Source organism: Cupressus sempervirens, chromosome 10 (assembly GCF_028749045.1).
Source record: "Cupressus sempervirens isolate cs-2001-9-10 chromosome 10, ASM2874904v1, whole genome shotgun sequence".
NCBI lineage: Eukaryota > Viridiplantae > Streptophyta > Pinopsida > Cupressales > Cupressaceae > Cupressus > Cupressus sempervirens.
In genome coordinates this window covers 966,104,262-966,128,233 of record NC_143127.1, presented here as the reverse complement: position 1 = coordinate 966,128,233, position 23,972 = coordinate 966,104,262, and the positions used below count along the sequence as shown (strand labels likewise).

The following is a 23,972-nucleotide window of genomic DNA, read 5'->3' as shown; positions in this document are numbered from 1 at the left end:
AGAGTTGGAAAATCCTCTTATATATTTGTTAAATGTTCATATTGTTTATTTGCAGGGATGCGAGGAGCGACAGAGGAAATAGGAAGATCCATACTATTAACCTTTGAGAATGGAATGGAAGGAGTGAAAACAATGGAGAATGAACCCACATCGTCATCTACTTCATGCAGAAAAGGCTCTTCATGTATAGAAGATGTACAAGCTTGTGCAAGCTTTAGAGGAGATATGATCATGATATCCCCTTCTTCATTTGAATCTCCTTTATCAGATTTTGTTTCCAATTCCTCTTTTGATATTTCCATTGATTCTTGAATTGGTTCAGAGATTTGTTATAATTTAACTGCTTTTCCGCCCTTCAATTTTAATTTGAGGGAACCCTTAGCATCAGAAGATGAAGCACCATCTTTCCCTGTGATTTCCAGTTGTAACTTTCTGCTACGAGAACCAAAACTTCCACAATCCAAGCCCATCTTAGAATTTACTCTTTTAAGGCCTTTTCTTTTCAACCATTAATTAGTGTTTGCTATAATGGATTGAAATCTATCCACGATAGATGTACCTTTCTTTTGTTGCCACTGAATAGGAAAAAGACACTTGTGATCAAAGCTGACCTGATGAAATTTCGGATCAAGGATGTCACCATCATCTTCAACTTGGAAGGAGATCTCCAACATGTTGAGATCGATTATCTGCTACAGAGTTAATCTGCAGTAGTCCATCTTCATGATGTCAAGTTCTGCCCTCATATCAATCCAGATGTTCTCGATACGATGAACATGAGTGTAAGCTCTTTTCATTTGAGAGTTCATCTCTTGGTAGTCAAAATCAAATTTGACCTTAAACTTCTTCAAAGTGATCAACTACAATTCTGTTTCCATGTTCTTTGCTTTAGGCACAGAAATGATCAAATAATTGCTAATAGCAAAAGGTTTAGCTGAGGTAATACCGAAACAAGGCCTATGCATAGCATCCTGATCACTCTGCACGTCCATGAGCTGTCTAGCTAGCTCCATCAGAATAATTCAATCTGTACCATACCTAGGTAAGGTGTATGACTCACCTTTGAAATATCCAACTCTCAAGTATGTGAAAGTGGGAAATTGAAAAAAAATACAGCTGTGTTGGTTTACCTTCTCCCATGCTGCATCAAATACTCTTTTAACAGATAATTGTTTATTGAACAAACATTGGAAATGCCCAAAGAAAGCATATTGGACTCTTCTATAATGGAATTTACTATTTGCTAAAGTGATTTGGTCATAGTACTCCCAAATAGGAACCTGAAGACGATCTCCCTTGGTAGAAAGACCAGAGAAAGATCCCATAGTAGCAACAATGTAAACAAGGTAGAAGGGCATTGATTTTTCCACGTTGCCTATCTGCTGGCAAAGTGCAATGCTGATGAGCTCTCCTCAAAAGATGTGTTCTTTATTCTCCATAATTTGAAACATGAACTTATACGTTCATGGCTCAAAATTAATAGAATCTTTAAGGCAACAAATTCTATTGAGAAGGATGATGAGATCCTTATATTCTTGTTTAATGCTAGATTGATGAACAGTCTTTGGCCATCTGAAAAAGTTACTTCTTTTATTGTCTAACCAGTAAAGGTTGACATACTTCTGATAATCACCCTTTTGCCCATTCCAGCATGCCAAAGATGATTCTTTGGTCAAATCTGCACATTCTGTTTTATGTGGAACCTTGAAGATTTGTTTAATGACTTTAGAATCAAGGCTAATAATAACCTTGTCATCAACGTCCTTGATAGTCTTCATCTTTGGAGTAAAACACCGTGCACATCTGAAAATGACATCAGGTTCTATGGCCGCCATAGGAAATGTAGACACTAGGTGATGTTGCTTCTCTTGATACGCTTCATTTCATGACTAGCTAGAGCTTCAACTCTCTGTAGAAAATCAGCCATGTCCACATGACCAATTTTTGTGCCCATCACGTTATCTAGAATAGATATGACTGATGAAGGAGCTGCATGAGCCAACTCTTTATCATATTGATATTTCATTTTGCCTTTGGATTTTGACGGTGAGGACATTTCTTGTGCTTGTATTGTAACACAAAAATCCCAAAACATAAATACATCATCGGATGGAATCACTATACAAGGTGATTTGTGATCAACAAAGCTTTGGAAACAAATTGTAGACTTGGTAGATTCAACGAAATGATCTCGAAGAAAACTTATGCATATGCAATGGATGGAAATGAAATGAACGGAATGCGGAATGAAGTGTTATGAAAGTGAAAATATGGAAGATGGAATAAAACAGAATGAAATGAGAATGTGTAATGACAGAATGCATGAGAATGCATGCAAATGAAGATTGCTGATTTCAAAACTGACTTAGTGTTTTCAAGGCATTATTGCATGAAATATGAGTACATGTAAGTACAACATGTAATGGGAGATGGAAGGTGAGATGAGATGTGAATGTGGGTGGAGGATGCACTTCCCATGTAAGTGCAAATCAAAGTAACAAGAATCGGAATCGGATCGGAATCGGCAAGGCCGAATCAAATCGTGAATCGGCCATGAATCGGAATCGAATCGGCCATGAATCGGAAAATTTTTAAAACCCTTGAAATTTAGTGAGTAACTTATTTCATAAACCCTTTATCGCTGATTCGATTCACCGATTCATAAAAAATCGTTTGGCTTGAATCGAATCGCCGAATCGCGTGAATCGCATGAATCGCCGTGATTCTTGGAACTATGGTGCAAATGGAGAATGAGATGGAAAGCATGGAAAAATGCGGAAACATGTATTTGCTTATGGAGGCGCAAATGCATATGGATAGACGGAAACGGAGAATGGAAGAGAGATAATGAGTTTTATAGTCACTTTTGGTGAAAAGGGGAAGTCAAAGTACATGGGAGATGAAAATGACATCTTTTTAACTTTTTAAGAAATGACTTTTAATCAAAATTGGACCTTTTGGATGTAATTACACGTAAGACATTTTATGTAATCGTGTCGTGTGAATGAATGCGAAAAGTGAGATGAGTGAAAATGGAAATGAGAAATGAGATTACATGCATGTGTGGATGGTGAATGAGATGGAAAACATGTAATCACATTTGTTGAGTGAGAGATGAGGTGTTGTGACATGGAAACTGATCGTGGAACGTGATAATGCTTTCACATGAAATGAAGCAAGAACAAGTTCTTGGGAAAGAATTTGTAATTTCTCCAAGTGGAGAAAGCCGACAAGCAAGCACAAAGTACAAAACACAAAAGAAAAAAGTACCTTTGGAAAGTGATTCAAACATTCCAAGATGCAATGCACTTCAACACACAAATTCGAAATTAGGACTTGGGAAGAACCAAAAATATGAAAAAGAACAAAAACTTAATTTCAAAAGGAAAAATGCACTTTTTATGGAAAAGATTTTAACAAGTGGCAATCATCAAGCAATTACATGCATAAAATCAACAAGATAAGCACAAATTAAAAGAAAGAAAGAAAGAGTCCACTTACATGTGCCAAAAATGAAGAGAAAAGATGCTCCAATGTTTTAAAAAATCTTCAAAAATATTTGAATCTTTCAAACGTTCACAAATTTGAATGGGAGAAGGCAGCAATCAAGAAGAAGTTGGTAAAAGATGCCAAAATGTGCCCTAAAATCACTCCAAGATCCAACGCTTGGAAGAACATATGCTTGGGATGTTTTTAGCAAAAAAGGTGTTTCTCCATGATTCAAGATCAAAATGATTTGGTTTTTAAACACCAAAATATGCATCAATATGTAATGCAATCCCAAAAAGAAGCCAAATAGATTTGTTTTGGAGTCAAAACATGGAGCAAAAATGGATTTATTTGCTGATTTCTCCAAAAAAGTGCCATAGATGAGAGCTTTCAAAAATATTTTATAGTTTGTTGAATCCATTTTAAATGCAAGAAAACTCATTTCCAATAAAAAAACGTCTCCAATAGAAGAAATCTCATGCAAATCCATTGAGAAAATCTCTACTTATGATCAAAATCAGGTTCTTGGAGGGCAAAAACATGTTCTTCAAAATCAAACTTTTTGAGTGTCATTGCATATATTAAAACATGTTTTTGGTCAAAATCGGACCTTTTTGGGTCACATTGTAACAAATAGAGTTTCATAACAAAATAAAGGTGATCTAGAAAGAGTTTTCCTCAACTACTTATTGAAACAAAATATATTGAGTTCCTTTTCATGAGACATTAAGTGATTTTAACTACCAACGATTAACTGAAATAACTATACTAACGATCAACTGAAATAACTGTAACAATGATCAACTGAAATAACTGTAATAATGATTATTTAAAATAACTATAATAACGATCAACTGAAATAACTGTACCAATGATCAACTATAATAACTGTAATAATGATCAACTGATATAACTAAAATAACATTTTACTATCTTTCATACAAGTAAAGTAAATGCATAACATGAAATGGAAAGAAGAACATATGAGAAGTATCTGGCGAGTCTTTAATTGGTTGTGCAAGCCTCAGCTTTTGGTAAGAGGAGAAGCATTGACTTAGGCTTAACCTCTCAACCTCGGACCATATTCATCGCCACACAATCTATTGAATAAAAAGACCGTTCCTACCCCGGGATCAAGCTTGGGATACTTTTAATCCAGCCACTAAGCATTCTGGTGTTTAGATTGTCCGCATAGTTATGGACGGACATGTCTGAATAATTGGTACTACTGACATCAAGTGATCATAGATGACAAACATGCCTTTAACAACCTTGACCAAGGTTTTCTAATGGGTTCAATGACTCAATCACCATCGCTCGACTTGACAATAGGGAAACAATAGTATGAACAAGCATGAGCCATTAAATGAAATTAATTTAAAATTGTTATGTCATGTTTGACTTTTATTTCCATGTTATTGTAGATTCCATCTCCTCTTCATCTTTTCCATAGCTATACAACCAGTGAGTCCTAGGTATTCGAATTTTAGAGCAATTGGCTCTGTCTATCGATCCTTAACTGATATAAGAATATTATATGTTTCCAACTTATCACATTCTGTGATCTGAGAAATGTAACTTTAAGACTTGTAGAATAAATACCATTTGTTTCTGACTTTCAACGGCATAATAAAGTTATGATATCATGTCATGAATACTTGGCTTTTACTTGTCATAAATAGTTCTATCCTAAAGAGGGACTAATAGATGATATTTTAAACAAAGATGATTTGCATAATATTGTGGAACTATATCTTACTGCTATAATATTCAAAATGCAGTAATATCTGAAAATAAAACATGTTACAATCTCTGGGATACGGGCAACCACATAACTTGGTACAATCCGGAACTATAATGGAGTCTTGTTGGATGTTATCAATCAGTCCCACCCTTCACGGAAGAAACTCTGAATGCAGACTTAGCGCAGTTACTAATCTTATGCTTCAGCAAGGATAAAATATGATGAATTGCTAAATCGTGGCAAGGAAATAAGCAGAGGGAATTCGGTTGTAAAAATGCAGAGATATGTCATGAGTAGTAATGCCCATGGTCTCTCACGACTCTATAATATAAGGAAATATTTGAAAACCTTTTGGCTTCCAAGAAGCCATAACTTAAAAAAAGACTTGGCTTCTTGAATGCCAATATGCCAAATGTGCTTTTCGGTTTTTAGCAAGAAATTGAATAAGTAAGGAAAAAGATTTGGAGGTCATAAATCAAAGATAATTATAATATATATCTATCTACTTGCATGTAGATGCACTTATGAGGTGGCATCATATTATTTATTTTATAAAAATAATATTATGATGTCACTTTTATTCCTATATCTATGTGCACGTACATAGGTATACATTATAATGATGTGGTGGAAAAAAAATCAATCAAAAACCATTTGAGGTACGCATTATTTTTTAATTAAAATAATTAATGTTTTATATTTTTATTTAATAGCTCATGCGGGTCCATCAATTTTATCCTGATGTTCGAGTCACTAGGTCCTTACCAAAGCAATTAAAAGTCATACAGCTAGTATCCCATTCCGTTGATCTTGTTTAGTAGTGCTTCTCCCCTTCATCTTCTCTTGCAATCACCCATGCAACATTTCCACGATAATAACAAGTTCCATAATAATTCCATAATAACATTTAATATAGATAAAGAATTTAATTATTAACTATAATTCCAAAATCAAGCAATTACTAATCATCACATGACAAATAATGGATAAAAACCATCTTCATTAAATAGTTAACATAATGAATACAACAGATATATTTAACTACCCTCTTCACATGATTATAAAAGAAAATCCATTCAATCTAATAGCTATAAATAAATTTAAATTTAGGTCAAAATTTGGGATGTAACACATATGCATGTTTTAAAATATATATCTCAGCAAAATCGCATCTTTTGGGTGCTATTGCATGTTTTAAAATGTCTACAAGCAAAATTGGACCTTTTGGAGGAGGATGCATATTTTAAAATGCATCTCACTTTTTAGATGTAAAAGCATAAAAACTTCACTTTTGATGCAATGGCATCAAAATGGTCCACTTATGATGGACTTTGATGTAATGACATAAAAAAGGTTCACCAAAATGAACTTTATATGCAGTGACATGTAAAATATCCACTTTTGATGACTTTAAGTCATTTCACTTAAATTTATAAATTGTTACTAAATGGGCCATAAGCAATATTTATCTATCATATTTAAAAATATAACATATAAAAATAATTTAAAGAGTAACATTTAAATAAGCATTTGATTTAAAAACCTAAAATTAAACTAGAACTATATAGTTACATAGTTACTTTAAGTGAAAAATTAAAAAGTAACTCAACTTAAAATTATAACATAAAATGCACTATAGTCACTTTAAGTTAAAAATTTAAAGTAAAAGTAACTTAAAAACATAAAAAAAACTGAATATAAATTATATTTATCAAAAAGTGAAAGTCAAATTAAAAATATAACATCATATTTTTAATTTGTGTTGTTGCACCAAAAAGTTCAATTTTTGAGGCACTAAAATGGGCATATCTCTTGATTGACAATTCCGATTGAACTCTAGGTTAGACCGAATTAAAGAGAAAAGCGAAAAGCATGACCTGAGCAAAACTAATAGGACAAAAAACCAACAAACGCAAACTCAAAAGAAAAGAACGGACGATGAAGGTTTAAAAAATCAAGCAAAGGCTCGACAGAAAGCAAAACAAAAAAGACTTGACAATGGCCTTAAATAAAAAGATTTGATATACAAATTGAAATATCGATCGATCAACATTAAGAAATTGAATATCAAATTCAAGCTTAGAGAAACGCGAAACTAGCCTGAAAAAGCTCCGTGCTGTTAACAACATTTTGTGATGACAAAATGTAGGACAACATATATATATATATATGCACAAATTTAAATATGACATACATGAATGTATACTCTTACTTAAAATATGGCATATATACGAGTATGTATATTTAGAATATTATTAACCAATGTCAGTTATGGCTTAAACAAACATCAACTTCCCTTACTAATCAAAAATTTGGCATTTAGTCAAACACTTAACAAACAATATTAAGGAACTCCAAATGTTTGTCAATTCACAATTTTCTCAATTCCAAATTACCACAACCAAAATATTAAAAGGTAGAGGCAATTTTCTAAACAATCATGATGAAGGACAAGCCAATTTACTGAATTCTGAAATTGTCTCTAAAATGCTAATGCAACTAAACAGTGAAAGTGAAAATGATTGCTTTATTTAATTACATAAAATATCAATAGCAAAATTGCAACATTTAGAACCTAATTTGTAAGTGCAATACAATTGAGATTTCAAACTGAATGGCAATGTACTTCAATCCAGATTCTCGATCTATTGTTGGCAAGAACACTAAAATGATTATTGACTGGCTCACGTCTTGCATCCAGGTGTCAAATTTGATGCTCCAATCTTGCTGCAGGCAGTCGAAAAGACTCACAACTTTGACGAGTGTGCCAAACTATCCTCTAGGGAAGTCGCAGTCTGATAAATATGCAAAGCCAACCCCTTCAATCTCAACGTACAGCCACCAAGCAACAACAAACAAAAATGTAGGCCCTCAATGGAGCTCACGTGACTGGAGGTGAAGTGTCCACACTGCTGGCAATAAAATGCAGACCCAATGCTAATGTTGTCTAGCTCCTTGTTGGACGAATTTGGTTCAGAATTCTATCAACACAATTATAATGCCCAGAACGTTGCCTCCAGATGCAATTTGACAGTCCCTTAATATCAATTCCTTGTCCCCTCAGTTTGTAGTCATCAAATTGAAGGGCAAATTCAATTCACTACGGATCTAGACAACACTTCAAACCAATCTCCTGGATACAATAAGGACAGTAGGAGATATTTGCAATCTGCTATACCTCAACAACAAATTATAATACTACTCAGAGCAATTTTCAGCAAATCTTCACAGAAACCCTCAACTAGATAATCAATGAGGAAATATATATGATATTCAAGATTATTCTCCTTAGCCACAAAATTTATAGTAGGAGACGTTGGCCAATTGTATACTTACGTACAATTGCCAAGAACTTCTCAAAATCAAACCCTTATACCTCATCAAAGGATTTGAAAATCAGAACCTTAGAAAAGCCACAAAGACAAAAAAAAGCAAATAAACATTCACGCATGCCTTTCTCAATGAAATTGGCTCCTATTTATAATCCTTTGTTGACCAAAGTTTCCTAAAGAAATAAATTGTGGAAGTTTTCCAAAAGAACTCAAAAGAACTCAACACTAGAAACTTCCAACAAACGTTTTAGAAATATCTTTTAATGTCATCATTATAATAACATAAATATTATTATAATAATGTAACTTAATAATTAGTGAATAAATAAGAGCTCATGCAATTATTAACCTTTTTAACTGCAGGTGACGACCAACTGCCAAAGACACCTACTACATTGCCAAAAATAGTAATTATCAAAAATAGACTTACTAAAAATAGTAAGTCCACAACTAGGACCCCCAAAACACTTTGTCAGCTCACGAGGGTCACTATGATGAGATAACTCCATCAACTGCACAGACTTGCCAAAAACGGGCACATTACAGTCTTGTCTCCCTGAAATTGCTTGTCCTCAAACAATCCAACATCATACAAAAATCAACAGTGGGATCCCACAAGAAGCAAGTGATGTGCCTATCCTCACTAAACCAACTGAATGCCAATACCATCATTAGAACCAAAAATATGACCTGCAACATAGCATCAAATAGCTGTGCTAGTGATGTTAAAGTCGGAACATCACTAGTGGACAAATCCATAAGAGATCTCAACACACTCTCTTTCATTATATCTACCCCATCATCCTACAGACAATTCAACTTAGGCTCAGACCAACTCTGTACTCGATGCAAGTCTTGAACATGTGAATCAAATAGAAAACCATAAATACTCATCACAGTATAAACTCTGTTATCAGTATGATCATCTCCATCAACATCCTCATGCTGCTATGATGATTCATCTTGAATCACATCAATGTATACCCACATACCATGATTTAGTGCTCCCTTCAGCCTCAATGCACAAGTATGACTTTTAGAGAGAAAGTGTAATAACCCCAACAGGATTATTGCTTCTTTTAACACCAAAATCTTAGTACTTCAAGGGTTTGACATTTCATCAAACAGTTAGCAAACAAGCTCACACTTAAAAGAACCAATGCTTAAATTTAGATAATTCATAAATCAATCCGTCTTGTAATCTAAACAACCTTATGAATAGATAGTGTGCTATTAAGTTTATCAGACTGGGCATACAACTATTAAGAGATTGATAACCTCAATTCACCAAATGGACAAATACAGATCTGTGGCAAAACTGATAACAAGTAACAGTGATTAAATTCCTCTGGCTTTAAAAGAGAAAACAACATCAGGAACTTGGGATGCCGCTGATGGATTCAGTCTGTTCTTCAGCTACTGTTCGCCTCTCAGCAGCATCAGCATTTGCCACTCCATTCTTTCAAAAGCTCATCTGCCCCAGTAGACATTCCTTTTGCCAGTACTAGTTGTCCATAAAAGCTTTTCTCAACCTCTGCTTGACCCACTACTCTAAATTTATGAGCTTTATCTGATCCAACTTCTCAACAATGTACCTGGCAGTTTCTTGATCATTTCTACTATATGCAGCTAATATAATGACTGGTATTTGCTCCTCAAATGCATCATCCACAAACTTATCAATTCCTGGTCGTAATGCCAAGCTACTAGATTTCACATACTCTTCCAAAGCATGACCCTCTTCGCGCAAAACATTTTTTTAAAAATGATTCTTTCTCATCTGTTGGCAATGATGTTGGCCGCCCAATCTCCCTAGACACGTGAGATGCGTCCCAACTCTGCTCCGGGCCATGTACTAACTATATCTTCTGCTCTGAGAAGTGCCTCTGCAAAACTCGTATTTCCTGAGCGGAGTTGACACTAATCAAGGTTATTTTTGTGATCTCGACCTGGCTTCCGCTGCATTTTGAAACATACTGCAACTCCTTGCAAAAGGCACCCAAAATTACCTCCTTCAGACTTCACGATGTTATTACCTATGTGCGTGGCTATGACTGCGAAAATGTATAACCCGTGGGCAATGCCAGTAGAATATCTTCAGAATTTGTAAGTCTTAATTCCTCCGCCGCCGTCTATACCTTGGACGTCTGCAGCGAGTTGATCCTCAGTCGAATCGAGAAGGGGCCTTGCCAGCTCGACCAAGCAAATCACCCGACTCCTGATGGAATTGTGTGACAATCCGATGAAAGTATCTTGAGAAAAGATGCCATCACAGGTGACCGAAACTTGCTGAAAATAAATCGTTGCTAGTAATTTCCTTTAAAATTTGAACCCTTCCTTGACCCGCTGACTGAGAATCGGATCCTTGTCTTTTAAACTCTCCTCCTGGCTTCTTTCAAATTTTCTCTAATACTGCATTAATTTGTGTAAATGACAATTAATACTGCACTAGCTAGCCTTCCAATAGTCAATGATCCTCAGATTTGGCCTTAGACCACAGATTCTGCCCCTGATGAAATGACTGTAATGTCACCTCCAATCTGCAATAATTCAGATGATATTTCACACCCTCAAAATTGCGTACCAATTGAGAGTTATCGTTCTCAATGGCCGGTTGTGACAATTGCAGAAACCCTAGGTTCAACAATGCACCTGTGATTGAATCACAATCTGATAACAAAAGAGAAATAAACAACTGCTTGATTCGAATGGAGCCCCGGGGTGCCTATTTATTCTTTTCTCTCCATCTTCTCCAGAGACTTCTAGAACATTTTTTTTTTTTTTATCTATTAAGTGACTTTATAAAATATTTAATAATTCAAGTCACTTTATTAAATTAATTAAATATAAAGTTACCTTTTAATATTTATTTATTTGAGAACTTTATAAATAATTAACTTAATATCACTTATTTATTTAATTAAAATGATTAATTAGTCGTCCTCATAGAATATTCATTATTTTGGACAACCAAGTTAATCAAATTAATTAAATCGAACTGCCTCCAAAAATGGGGACATGACAGTCCGCCCTTCCTGAAATTGCTTGTCCCCAAGCAATTGCTGAACCATAAACCAATCAATCCGCCTGGATCCCAAATGAAAACCTGTGTAATATCCCAATCCTCACCATACTCCCGTGGAGAAATCATCATCATCAACGTCTGAGACACTGCACTTGATACCCAAACAACTGACATCACTGACAAAATCATCTGAAGACCAACTGTAGGTGCCGATAGAAGAAACCACTCTGCGGAATTCAAGCCAACTGAAACATCGACTCTATCAAAACTCAAGTCCCTGTCTAATTGACACTTGTACCCAACTGCACTGTGGATATGACAACAGCCATGGTTTCTTGAGTCACTGCCAACAAATCCCATCTCCGCTAAACTGTTCTGAGTGTGTTGATATTGCAGGCTATGTAACTTGCAACTACCAATTCTATTTCCAAAAGATGATGCCAATCCATCCCATAATGGATGGTAAGAAACTGGAGCCGATCTATGCCTGCATGAAATCAAATCTTCTATCTCTAGGTCAACAGAAAAATGATGAGCGTACCTCACCGTATAATGTCGGTAGGGACCCCCAAACTCTGCTACTGGCTTATCATCACTGAACTGGGAATCAACAGATGGCTCCAATCTCTGACTCTGAGTAGCTGTAGGCTGGATAGGATCCTGTGCACTCCGCTCAACAAACCCCACCTCAAAATCCCTGTGAGGTAGCATAGTAGAAAGAATCACTATAATCTCATCAACCAATTCGCAAATAGCATTGGTACCTCGGATGAGAACACCTTCTGATACTTTATGCGAGTCCAGACGAACACATGCACTATCCAACAAATACTCCACGAATGGTTCAGTGCAATAAAAATTATACGAGGAAGCATCAACATACTCCCCTGCACACCACAACTGATCCCCCTGTAAAAGTGGCACGACCAACTGTACCACACTGTCATCTGTCTGAGAAGGATAAATCTAGAGACTCGACTCTACTGGTATCCCAAACTCATTAGGTCCAGCTACTTCCAAATCTTGAACATGGGTGTCAACAACATGCTCCTCAGTAGCAACTGCAGGAGTGTACTCACCACCAACCACCTCAATAGACAAATGAACTGGGTCTGGGGCTGGTTTAGACCGCAAATGCTCCAACTCCACGGTCACCTCCTTTAACTGAAACTGCGACTCCTGTAGATCTCACTGTGTGTCCTCCAAAGCCTCAGTAGTCACTATGAGCTCCTGGGTAAGCTCACTCACCTCCTCTTCGCGATCCAAGAGTGCCTCATAGGTTGCACTCCCCCACTCAACCAGGTGATCACGGTTGGCTACCAAACGTAAGTAATGCTGCTTCAAAATTCGGACAGCTTCACGCAAGGCATGAATCTCTGCCAAAGAAAAGTAACCACCGCTGGATTCATCCGTCATAGAAACACCCCAACCAGTAACGGCCAACAACTGTCGAGCAGTATCAAAATGCTCGCAAGCAATAGCAATGTCTCGCTCACTAACTCTCAACTGGCTAGACACATGATGGCACTGGCTAGACTGTCTTCTATAAACCTCCTCTGACGGATTTTCTAAAGGAGTATCTTCAAAGTTACTGGTCTCTGGAATATTACCATCCATATTCTGCGAATCAACTCCAAAGTTCATATCAACATTCAGAGTGTCAAAAACTGTAGTACTGCTGTCTAACTCCTCTATACTCAAAGAAATTGTCAAGGAAGCTAAATCTTCAAAACTGTCCACTTCATCCTCTTGGATGTCATCAAGGTCAATATGATCTTGGGACTCATCTGTGCACATTGTCAAATATGAAAAATCTTCAACACCTTCCAGCAAGAATGGTTGATTGGATATATGAACCAAGCCCAACACCGGTGTATAAAAACTAATACCAACATCGGATGAGCTGTTGGCACAATAAAAAACAACACCGTGTAGCCTGCTAATCAAGTCCATGATAGCACTCAAACAATCACTGTTACCATAAAGTGTTAAAGATCTCCAGTTAACTAAATCCCAAACGCTGTTGAAACATTCTCGAGTCCATATCCGTAAACAAGAAACAACAGGTAACTCAAGCAAACTCCTTACCTGAGTAATGTGACCAAAACCAACTAACTCCACATATTTGATATTGTCCTGGTATGAACTCACATCATTATCAGCAACCACATATGATCCGCCCATTGCAGAAAACTGAGTGTCAGGCGTGCTAGATGAAACTAAGCTTAGCTCCATGCCATGCTCATTTCCATGTCTCTCCCAGTGCTGTAATGCCAATGAAGTATCTACCAAAGTTGTTCGAGTGTCCTCAGGCTTGCGAGAAAGCCTGTCAACTTCCTCCTTCCTCCTCAAGGCATCTGAATAATCTCTGATAAGTCTAAGAAGATGGTCACGATCTGATAGAAGATGTAAATAACTCAACTTCATCGTTCCCATTCCTTCCCTAATCGCCTGTAAGTCAACACAAGAGGACTTGGCCTGAATTCCCTTATGTCTATCTTGTAACTGAATTATCTGAATGTGATCTTCTAACATGTCCCGCATCTTGTCATGATGAGATAGTGAAGTCACAATACTATCTTCGTTCACCTTCAGCTAGTTGGACAAATTATGTGAAGTACTGCCAGTCTCAACCTCATGTGACGAAGCATCTAACTGAGCCTGGTACTCTCTCTCAGCAAAATCATGAATGCTTAATATCTACTCATCTCCACCAAGTATCTCACCATCAACATCCTCATCATCATTTGAACCCTCTACTCTGTAGTCACTGCCTGTTGGAACCAAACCACCCTGAGTACCTGTGACATCACCCTCTGACGACCCGTATACAATTGTCTCAACTTGAGTATCAAGTTGACCGTTACTATCAATCTGCGTAACATCCATTCCCATTACCTTCTGAAGTATTGTGTGCCCAATATCTTCCTCCAAGCTAATCTGACTTCTATCCTTCCTAGATTCGGCTATATGCTGGTCACCAACGGCTGCAAACTCTTTGTAGAGGTTTCTAGATACCTCACGTGTAGAGACCTCTTGTTTCTCTTTCTCTTTGTTCTGTGACGTAGTCCTCTTAAACATGGAATCCATCAATTCATTCATCCTTTTCTGACTTTCATCCAACCTTTTCAAACTTTGTTTAAGCTTCTTCATATCCTTGTCCCACTGCTTCTGGGTACTTGAAGTAAACATGATTAACTAACTGATTCAATGTCCAATCTACCCAACAGGATGGCAGGTCAATAGCTTTGATACCACTATAATAACCCCAACAGGATTATTGCTTCTTTTAACACCAAAATCTTAGTACTTCAAGGGTTTGACATTTCATCAAACAGTTAGCAAACAAGCTCACACTTAAAAGAACCAATGCTTAAATTTAGATAATTCATAAATCAACCCGTCTTGTAATCTAAACAACCTTATGAATAGATAGTGTGCTATTAAGTTTATCAGACTGGGCATACAACTATTAAGAGATTAATAACCTCAATTCACCAAATGGACAAATACAGATCTGTGGCAAAACTGATAACAAGTAACAGTGATTAAATTCCTCTGGCTTTAAAAGAGAAAACAACATTAGGAACTTGGGATGCCGCTAATGGATTCGGTCTGTTCTTCAGCTACTGGTCGCCTCTCAGCAGCATCAGCATTTGCCACTCCATTCTTTCAAAAGCTCATCTGCCCCAATAGACATTCCTTTTGCATGTACTAGTTGTCCATAAAAGCTTTTCTCAACCTCTGCTTGACCCACTACTCTAAATTTATGAGCTTTATCTGATCCAACTTCTCAACAATGTACCTGGCAGTTTCTTGATCATTTCTACTGTATGCAGCTAATATAATGACTGGTATTTGCTCCTCAAATGCATCATCCACAAACTTATCAATTCCTGGTCGTAATGCCAAGCTACTAGATTTCACATACTCTTCCAAAGCATGACCCTCTTCGCGCAAAACATTTTTTTAAAAATGATTCTTTCTCATCTGTTGGCAATGATGTTGGCCACCCAATCTCCCTAGACACGTGAGATGCGTCCCAACTCTGCTCCGGGCCATGTACTAACTATATCTTCTGCTCTGAGAAGTGCCTCTGCAGAACTCGTATTTCCTGAGCGGAGTTGACACTAATCAAGGTTATTTTTGTGATCTCGACCTGGCTTCCGTTGCGTTTTGAAACATAATGCGACTCCTTGCAAAAGGCACCCAAAATTACCTCCTTCAAACTTCACGATGTTATTACCTATGTTCGTGGCTATGACTGCGAAAATGTATAACCCGTGGGCAATGCCAGTAGAATATCTTCAGAATTTGTAAGTCTTAATTCCTCCGCCGCCGTCTATACCTTGGACGTCTGCAGCGAGTTGATCCTCAGTCAAATCGAGAAGGGGCCCTGCCAGCTCGACCAAGCAAATCGCCCCACTCCTGATGGAATTGTGTGACAATCCGATGAAAGTATCTTGAGAAAAGATGCCGTCACAGGTGACCGAAACTTGCTGAAAATAAAATGGTTGCTAGTAATTTCCTTTAAAATTTGAACCCTTCCTTGACCCGCTGACTGAGAATCGGATCCTTGTCTTTTAAACTCTCCTCCTGGCTTCTTTCAAATTTCCTCTAATACTGCATTAATTTGTGTAAATGACAATTAATACTGCACTAGCTAGCCTTCCAGTAGTCAATGATCCTCAGATTTGGCCTTAGACCACAGATTCTGCCCCTGATGAAATGACTATAATGTCACCTCCAATCTGCAATAATTCAGATGATATTTCACACCCTCAAAATTGCGTACCAATTGAGAGTTATCGTTCTCAATGGCCGGTTGTGACAATTGCAGAAACCCTAGGTTCCACAATGCACCTGTGATTGAATCACAATCTGATAACAAAAGAGAAATAAACAACTGCTTGATTCGAATGGATCCTCGGGGTGCCTATTTATTCTTTTCTCTCCATCTTCCCCAGAGACTTCTAGAACATTTTTTTTATTTTATCTATTAAGTGACTTTATAAAATATTTAATAATTCAAGTCACTTTATTAAATTAATTAAATATAAAATTACCTTTTAATATTTATTTATTTGAGAACTTTATAAATAATTAACTTAATATCACTTATTTATTTAATTAAAATGATTAATTAGTCGTCCTCATAGAATATTCATTATTTTGGACAACCAAGTTAATCAAATTAATTAAATCGAACTGCCTCCAAAAATGGGGACATGACAGAAAGGTCCCTTGCACCAATAGCAAAGCTGATGCCTCCTCAAATCCTCTCTAGAAATATCATCAGACCTCCCCACTGACTTACCCTTGTTCTCAACAACTAGTGGGGGTTCATCATTTGTGAGAAGAGTAGAAGATTTCGAAGCAACCTTGCTTCGAGAAGAGGACTCCAAGTCTCATGCCTTCCTCATCGCTACCTAAAGAGAAGATAGGTCCAATGAGTTAACCCATCCACGAAGTGGCTCAGTCAATCCCTCCATAAATAACATTACCCGTCTATGCTCCGAAATATCATAAACCATGAGTGCAAGCCTTTGGAACTCAATGATGTAACTCTCCAATCCACTAGACTGCTTCAACTGAGCCAACTCACGAAAGTACACCTCCAGATCCTTCCTATCAAATATCTCGATTAGACAATCCACAAACTATTGACAGGAAGTGATTTGATCATGTTGCAAAGAAACTAACCCATTGTACCACTAGTCATGGGCAGCTCCATCCAGATGCAACAGTCCAAATCTATCAGTGTCCACCCTGACATAGGACACAAAGCCAAATATGTGTTGAGCTTATGAATCCAAGCTTGAGTTGTAACTCTCCTAGTACCATCAAAGTGCTCCAACGTCATCTTATTGGCAACTTGCTGTAACTCATTCTGTCGAGGTCATTGTCTCTTAGGTGCCAACCTTGCTCTGGAGTGCTCCCATTTTTTAGTCAGGAACCTATCAAAATTCAAATGATCTTTAATAGCTTGTGGAAATGCATCCCACTCCATAAAGTGTGCCACCATGACATCAGCAAAAGGAGTAGCCTCAGGCTCAATACTGACTGCATCCACCTCAAGTCTCAAAAACATGGACCTCTACTATAACAAACGGTTTTTCATAACAAAAACAAAGATAGTTCATAAAGAAATTCATTGAATAGGTAACTGAATTACTTTTCATATGACATTAACTGTTTTAACTATCAATAATTAACTGAATTATCCATGTTCAACTAAGATAACCATATCAATGATCAATTGAAATAACTAGATTAACATTTAATTGAAAATAACTAGCTTAACGATTAATTGAAAATAACTGTATCTATGTGTTGCATCCCAAATTTTGCCCTAAATTTTTTAATTTGATCATAACTATCGGTTTGACTAACTATTACCTTTCCTGATCATGTGAAATGAGTTAGTTACTTATATACGTTGTACCAACTGATAACGAATTATTTCTTTCTTAATCATGTGAAACGAGGTAGTTATTTATATACATTGTACCAACTGATAACAAATTATTTCTTTCATGATCATGTGAAATGAGTTAGTTATTATAGACGTTGATGAAATAACCAGTAACCTATAATTGTTAGATGAATAGTAGTTGTTTGATTTGAATTAATGATCAATATATTTTTGAATTAATGTGTTGGCGAGAATGCTTTTGCTTGAGTGATTGCAGGAGAAGACTGAAGGGAGGGGAAGCATTGCTAAATGGGATCATCGGAATGGGATGGTTGTTTGGTTCAGTCATCAGGATCGGCAGGTATGACCTAAGACTCCCTTGGAAAGGATACGAAGACTTGACCACAGGTTACATTATGGGGACCACATGAGCTATTTGGAAAACAATGCAATAAAAACATAAAATAATCTAAATTAAAATATAATGCATACCTTTAGAGATTTAATATTAAATCTTTTTATTTTATCATTATAATAAACACTTAAATACAAACACATAAATATAAAAATGAAATGGAACTAATAAATTATAATAATATAATCTAATGATGTCACCTCATCAATATACATATGTAAACGTACATAAGAACATATAATAATATAATAAAAGATTAAACTCTTCAATTCCTCATTTCTTTTCCCGCTTTAATTCTTTTCAAAATCGAAATTCTTATTGCATCCAAATAGTCATCTTCAAAACTGATAGAAGCCGAGGAGTCTCGGATAAGTTTATAAGGAGCCATGATCGAATTAGGCGGATATACTCCTTCCATCTCCTATTCTCTCCTAAACCCATACGTCTGCATTTGAGCTCTCAGCCGAATACCCTTCCTTTCTCATATCCTGAATCCCTACTGTTCTTCCAAAACATTATTGCTGACGAATTGAAGTCCGAAATTAGCCTCAGATTTGCGGGAGGACAAGAGGCCCAGCTAGAGAAAAAGATACAATCAAGTCTCAGTTCACGATTTCTGATAATGTTTTTCTTGTTTTTGTATTCCAAGATAAACCGACTAGAATGGATATTCTAATTGCAAGATTAAATACCATAGAAACAATGCAAAGTATAAAATGATCTTACTGAGTTCAATATCTATCTCAACCGATACATAATGATAGGTAGAGAATAATTTAAATATGATTTCCAAATCTTTTTCTTTCTCTTTCTAATTCAATATCTACCCATAGCCAGCTAAGCCTGTTAAGTAGTGATTAATCCATAGTACTAGCTATTTGTAATCTGAGGTGTATATGAAATCATTCACCAAGTTTTCCTAAGTTTATATCATTTATGAAATCCTTTGGTAGTTGTAATAAACTTGATTGATTATATGAAACCACATTATTACACATGCTTTAATAAAATTTCCAAGCATATTCAAAACACCTTGACACTGAGGAATTCACATGACAAAGAAGCCATAGAATTGGTGAAGAGATGTAAAACAAAATTAGAATCATGTGGACATCGAGGAATTCACTAGGCAGAGAAGCTAATGAATGATGAAGAGGTCAAAATAAACCTGTAGATACAATAATGAAATCAGATTGGAACAATAAATAATTAATAGCTCATGCATGTCCCGGTAATGGAATCTGTTGTCAAGTCGAGCGATGGAGATCGGGTTCATGAACCCAACTGAACTCCTTGGCCAAGGTAGTTATAGGCATATGTGTTAATCATGAGATCTTTTTGTTTGTCCATAGACGTCAGTTATATAGGTATAACTAATGGGGCACTCAAACCACTGGGTAGCTCGGATGACTGGATTTAAGAACATTCCAAGCCTAATCTCGAGGCAGGGAGGGCCATTCTATTAAGTTAGGATGTGTGGGGATAAGTATAGTCCGAGGTTGGGAAGTTAAGTCTATGTTAATGCTTCTCCTCTCACCAATGCCGAGGCTTGAACAACAAGATAAAGGGATTCCTCCATTATTTCTATATGTTTCTTTTGCACTTTTACCCTTGAATCCTTAGAAGAATAATTAGATAGTTTAGTTTTTCTAAATTGAATGAATATATTAGTTGATATAGCAGATAGTCGTTACTTTATTTTCAGCTGAATATGTAATCAGTTAGAAATGGATAAAAAGTCAGCAATGTATTTATTTATTTATTTCGTTATATCAGCCGAACATGAATTACAGTTAGAATAGAAAACAGTTACTTTATTAAAGTTATATTTAGTTAATGGAAGTCATTGTCATGTGAATTGGAATCAGTTACTTATTAAATCAGATTGTTAGGTGTTTTTAATTGGTTATGAAAATTCGTTTGTTACACTATGATCAAATGAAAATAGCTAGATTAACGATTAACTAAAAATAACTATATCTATGATCAACTGAAAATAACAAGATTAACGATTAACTGAAAATAACTATATCTATGATAAATTGAAAATAACTAGTATAACGATTAACTATGTTTTCTACATACAAGTAAATGCTTATCATGGAAAAAAGAATAGAACATACAAGTATCATCGGGTGGTTCTTTAGCTGGTTGTGCAAGTCTTAGCTTTTGGTAAGAGGAGAAGCATTGACTTAGGCTTAACCTCCCAACCTCGGACCATACTTATCACCACACAATGTATTGAATTAGAAAGACCCTCCCTATGTCGAGATCAAGCTTGTGATGTTTTTAGTCCAACCACCTGAGCATCCTGGTGTTTAGAATGCCCGCACAGTTATGAAACGAACATGCCTGCATAACTAGCACCACTGACATCAAGTGATCATTAGATGGCAAACATGCTTTTAAACTTCCTTGGCCAAGGATTTATGATGGGTTCAACGACCCAATCACCATCGCTTGACTTGACAATAGGTTACATTATTGGAGAGGAACATGATCTATTTAATAAAATATTTTTAATTCTTTATATCTGACTTTTATTCTCTGTCATTTGCAGATTTCATGTCACCGCTTCACCTTTTCCATGGCTATATAGCGGGTGAGTCCTAGGTACCAAATCTTAGAGCAATCTACTCTATCCATTGGTTCTCAACTGTTCATGATTGATATATATATTCCAGCTTATCACAATTTGTGATTTGCGAAAAATATTCTTAAAGATTGCAAAAATTATTGTTTAATTCTAATCTCCATTGGCATAATGATATATGGATTCATACTATGGTTACTTGGCTTTCACTTGCCATGAACAAAGCTAAATTAAAAAGAGTATCAAATCTGTAATAGAAAACAAGATATCATCATAATAAATATTGTAGCTTACTGCTATAAAATTTGATGTTATTGCACCTTTTGTACTAGGAAATTAAATTGGAAATATTGGTTTGGGGTGTTTCACATAACCTGGACAATTTGAAGATAATGTCTTGCTAAACCCTCAGCTACTTTCCCACACCTTTAGTTGCAAAATACCTAACATAGCTCCAACAAAAGAGTACTCACGATTCCTGGCAGAATATCTGAATGGGCATGCAATCGTGGGAAGGATTTATTGAAAAGATATAGACTGGTATTAGTAGAGATATCGGCACTAAGAATGTAATTGGGTGTTATGGAGGAGGTGGAAATGATTACTGAAAATCGTAGCATGAACAAGGTAGTCGGTTGTTTGGAAACAGATGTCCGCCTTCCTTTAATAGCTTCAATAAAAAGGAAAATGACGTGACTCCTTGGCTTGCATAACATAAGAATATTTATCAATTTAATACGCCAAGTGTTTAATTGGTTACAAACAAGGAAAAGAATAAAAGATGAAAAAGAGTTGGAAGGTTATAATTCAAATATTATTATAATTTATATTTATATACGTTCATATAAATATATTAGTGAGGTGGCATCATTTTATTATAAGAAATTAATATAATGGTGCCACTTCATTTTTATTTCTATATGTATTTACATATATATATATATATTATAATAATATGGTGAAAGATCATTTAAAATCCTTTGAGGTACATTTTATATTTTAATTAAATTATTTTATGTTTCTTAAATTATTTATTTAATAGCGCATGTGGGTCCCACAGATGTATCCTATGTTCAAGTCGTTAGGTCATTATCAAAAAGGTTTAAGGTCATACCTGTCAATCCTATTGACTGGACTGAGCAAATATTTCATTCCAATGATCCCATTTAGCAATGCTTCCCCACTTCATCTTCTTTTGCAATAACTTGTGAAACACTTTCACCATAATAACAATTTCATAATAATATTCATATAAACATTTTAAAAGACTTTAAATTATTAACCATAATTCCAAAATCAAGCAATTCCTAATCATCATATAAAAAATAATGGTTAACGACCATCTCCATTAATAGTTAATAAAACAGATATAAATAACTACCTACTTCACATGATCATGAAAGAAAAATCCATTAAATCCAACGGCTATGAGCAATTTTAAAACTAGGTCAAAATTTGGTATGTAACATACCCTCCCCCTTAACTTTTTCATCGTCCCTAATGAATATCACAACAAAATTTTAAACAATAACCATTCAGATTATTTTAAGAAAAGAAAAGTTTAGGTTCTAGCCCGGGAGAAAAGATGAGGGTATTTTTGAAAGATTTCATGATAATCTTCCCAGGTGGCATTATCCTCTGCATACTAATCCCACTGGACCTTGCATTGAGTCACCTTGCAATTTCGTAAGCGTAACTTAGACACCTTGAGTATTCTGAGTGGTTCTATTTCTACCGCCCCTGGTTCTCGCATCTGTAATAGGTTCCCGTCAATTATATGATCATGATGAGTAATGTATTTCTTAAGGTATGACACATGGAAGATGTCATGCATCCTAGCAAGGGCTAGTGGTAAGGCGATTCTATAGACTACTAGGTTCAGAACTTCCAATATTTCAAAAGGTCCCACATACCTTGGGGCTAACTTGGCATTCTTACCAAACTTGATAGTACTCTTTTGAGGTTTTACTCTTAATAGTACCTTTTCTTCCACTAAGAATTCCCTAGGTGTTCTTTTTGCGTCTACATAATTTTTTTGTCTGTCATTAACTTATTTCAATTTGTGACAAATCTGGATTATTTCCTTAAGCATTTCAGGCCCAACAATAATTCTATCTTCCAATCGATTCCAACTCATAGGAGTTCTACATTTGCATCCATATAGAGCCTCAAAGGGGGCCATTTTAATGGTGGATTGGTAGGAATTGTTATAAGCAAATTTTACCAAAGGTAAATATGTTTCTCACTGATATTACCAATGCATATAGTAAACTCTCAAAAGATCTTCTAATACTTGGTTTACTTTTTCTGTTTGACCATCTGTCTCAGGATGATAAGCTGAATTGATGTTTAGTTTATTACCTAGTGCTAAAAATAATGTTTGCCAAAATCTGGAAGTTATCCTAGCATCCCTGTTTGAAATAATTTTCTTTGGAACTCCATGCGATCTGAAAATTTCTTATATGACTTTATGAGCAATTTCTGGCACTCTGTCACTTAGATTTCTTAGAATAAAATGAGCAACTTTAGTCAATCTATCTACTACTACCAAAATGGTATTATGTCGATTTCGTGTCATAGGTAATCCTTGTACAAAATCCATGGAAATTATTTGCCATTTCCATTTTGGTACTTCATTTGGGTGCAAAAGACCAACTCGGTATTGATGTTTTGCTTTTACTCTTTAGCATTCTAAGCATCTTGCCACAAATTCTATTATCTCCCTTTTCATTCCTTTCCAAAAATATAGAGGTTTTATATCTGACAACGTCTTAGTTACCCCAGAGTGTCTTGAATATGAGTTGAATGAGATTCTTCCAGAATCATTCTTCGAAGTTCAGTTTTGTTGGGTACATAAATCTAGTTATGATATCTTAACAATCCATCCTTCTAGCCTAAATTTTGAATACTTGGGATCTTGTGGGTCCTTGATAAGAGCTAGGTTGATCTCTGCATAAAA

The 23,972-nt window shown here is 35.8% G+C and overlaps 1 protein-coding gene, 1 long non-coding RNA gene and 1 pseudogene across 5 annotated transcripts in view; 1 reads left to right on the top strand and 2 right to left on the bottom strand.

The window, feature by feature from the left end:
• The window catches only part of LOC149537186 (uncharacterized), a 179,822-nt gene that overhangs the window by 69,681 nt on the left and 86,169 nt on the right, over positions 1-23,972 (bottom strand). The window lies entirely within an intron of this gene.
• The window catches only part of LOC149537187 (uncharacterized), a 305,410-nt gene that overhangs the window by 196,248 nt on the left and 85,190 nt on the right, over positions 1-23,972 (top strand). For 2 of the 4 annotated variants that reach the window (XM_089807335.1, XM_089807336.1), the window contains exon 4: positions 18,283-18,366. The exons of the other annotated variants lie outside the window; for them this stretch is intronic. In XM_089807335.1, the coding sequence (XP_089663461.1) occupies positions 18,283-18,366 (84 nt within the window). The remainder of the gene's footprint in view (positions 1-18,282; positions 18,367-23,972) is intronic. 4 annotated transcript variants of the gene reach the window in all.
• Positions 15,139-17,681, bottom strand: LOC149537188 (uncharacterized; annotated as a pseudogene).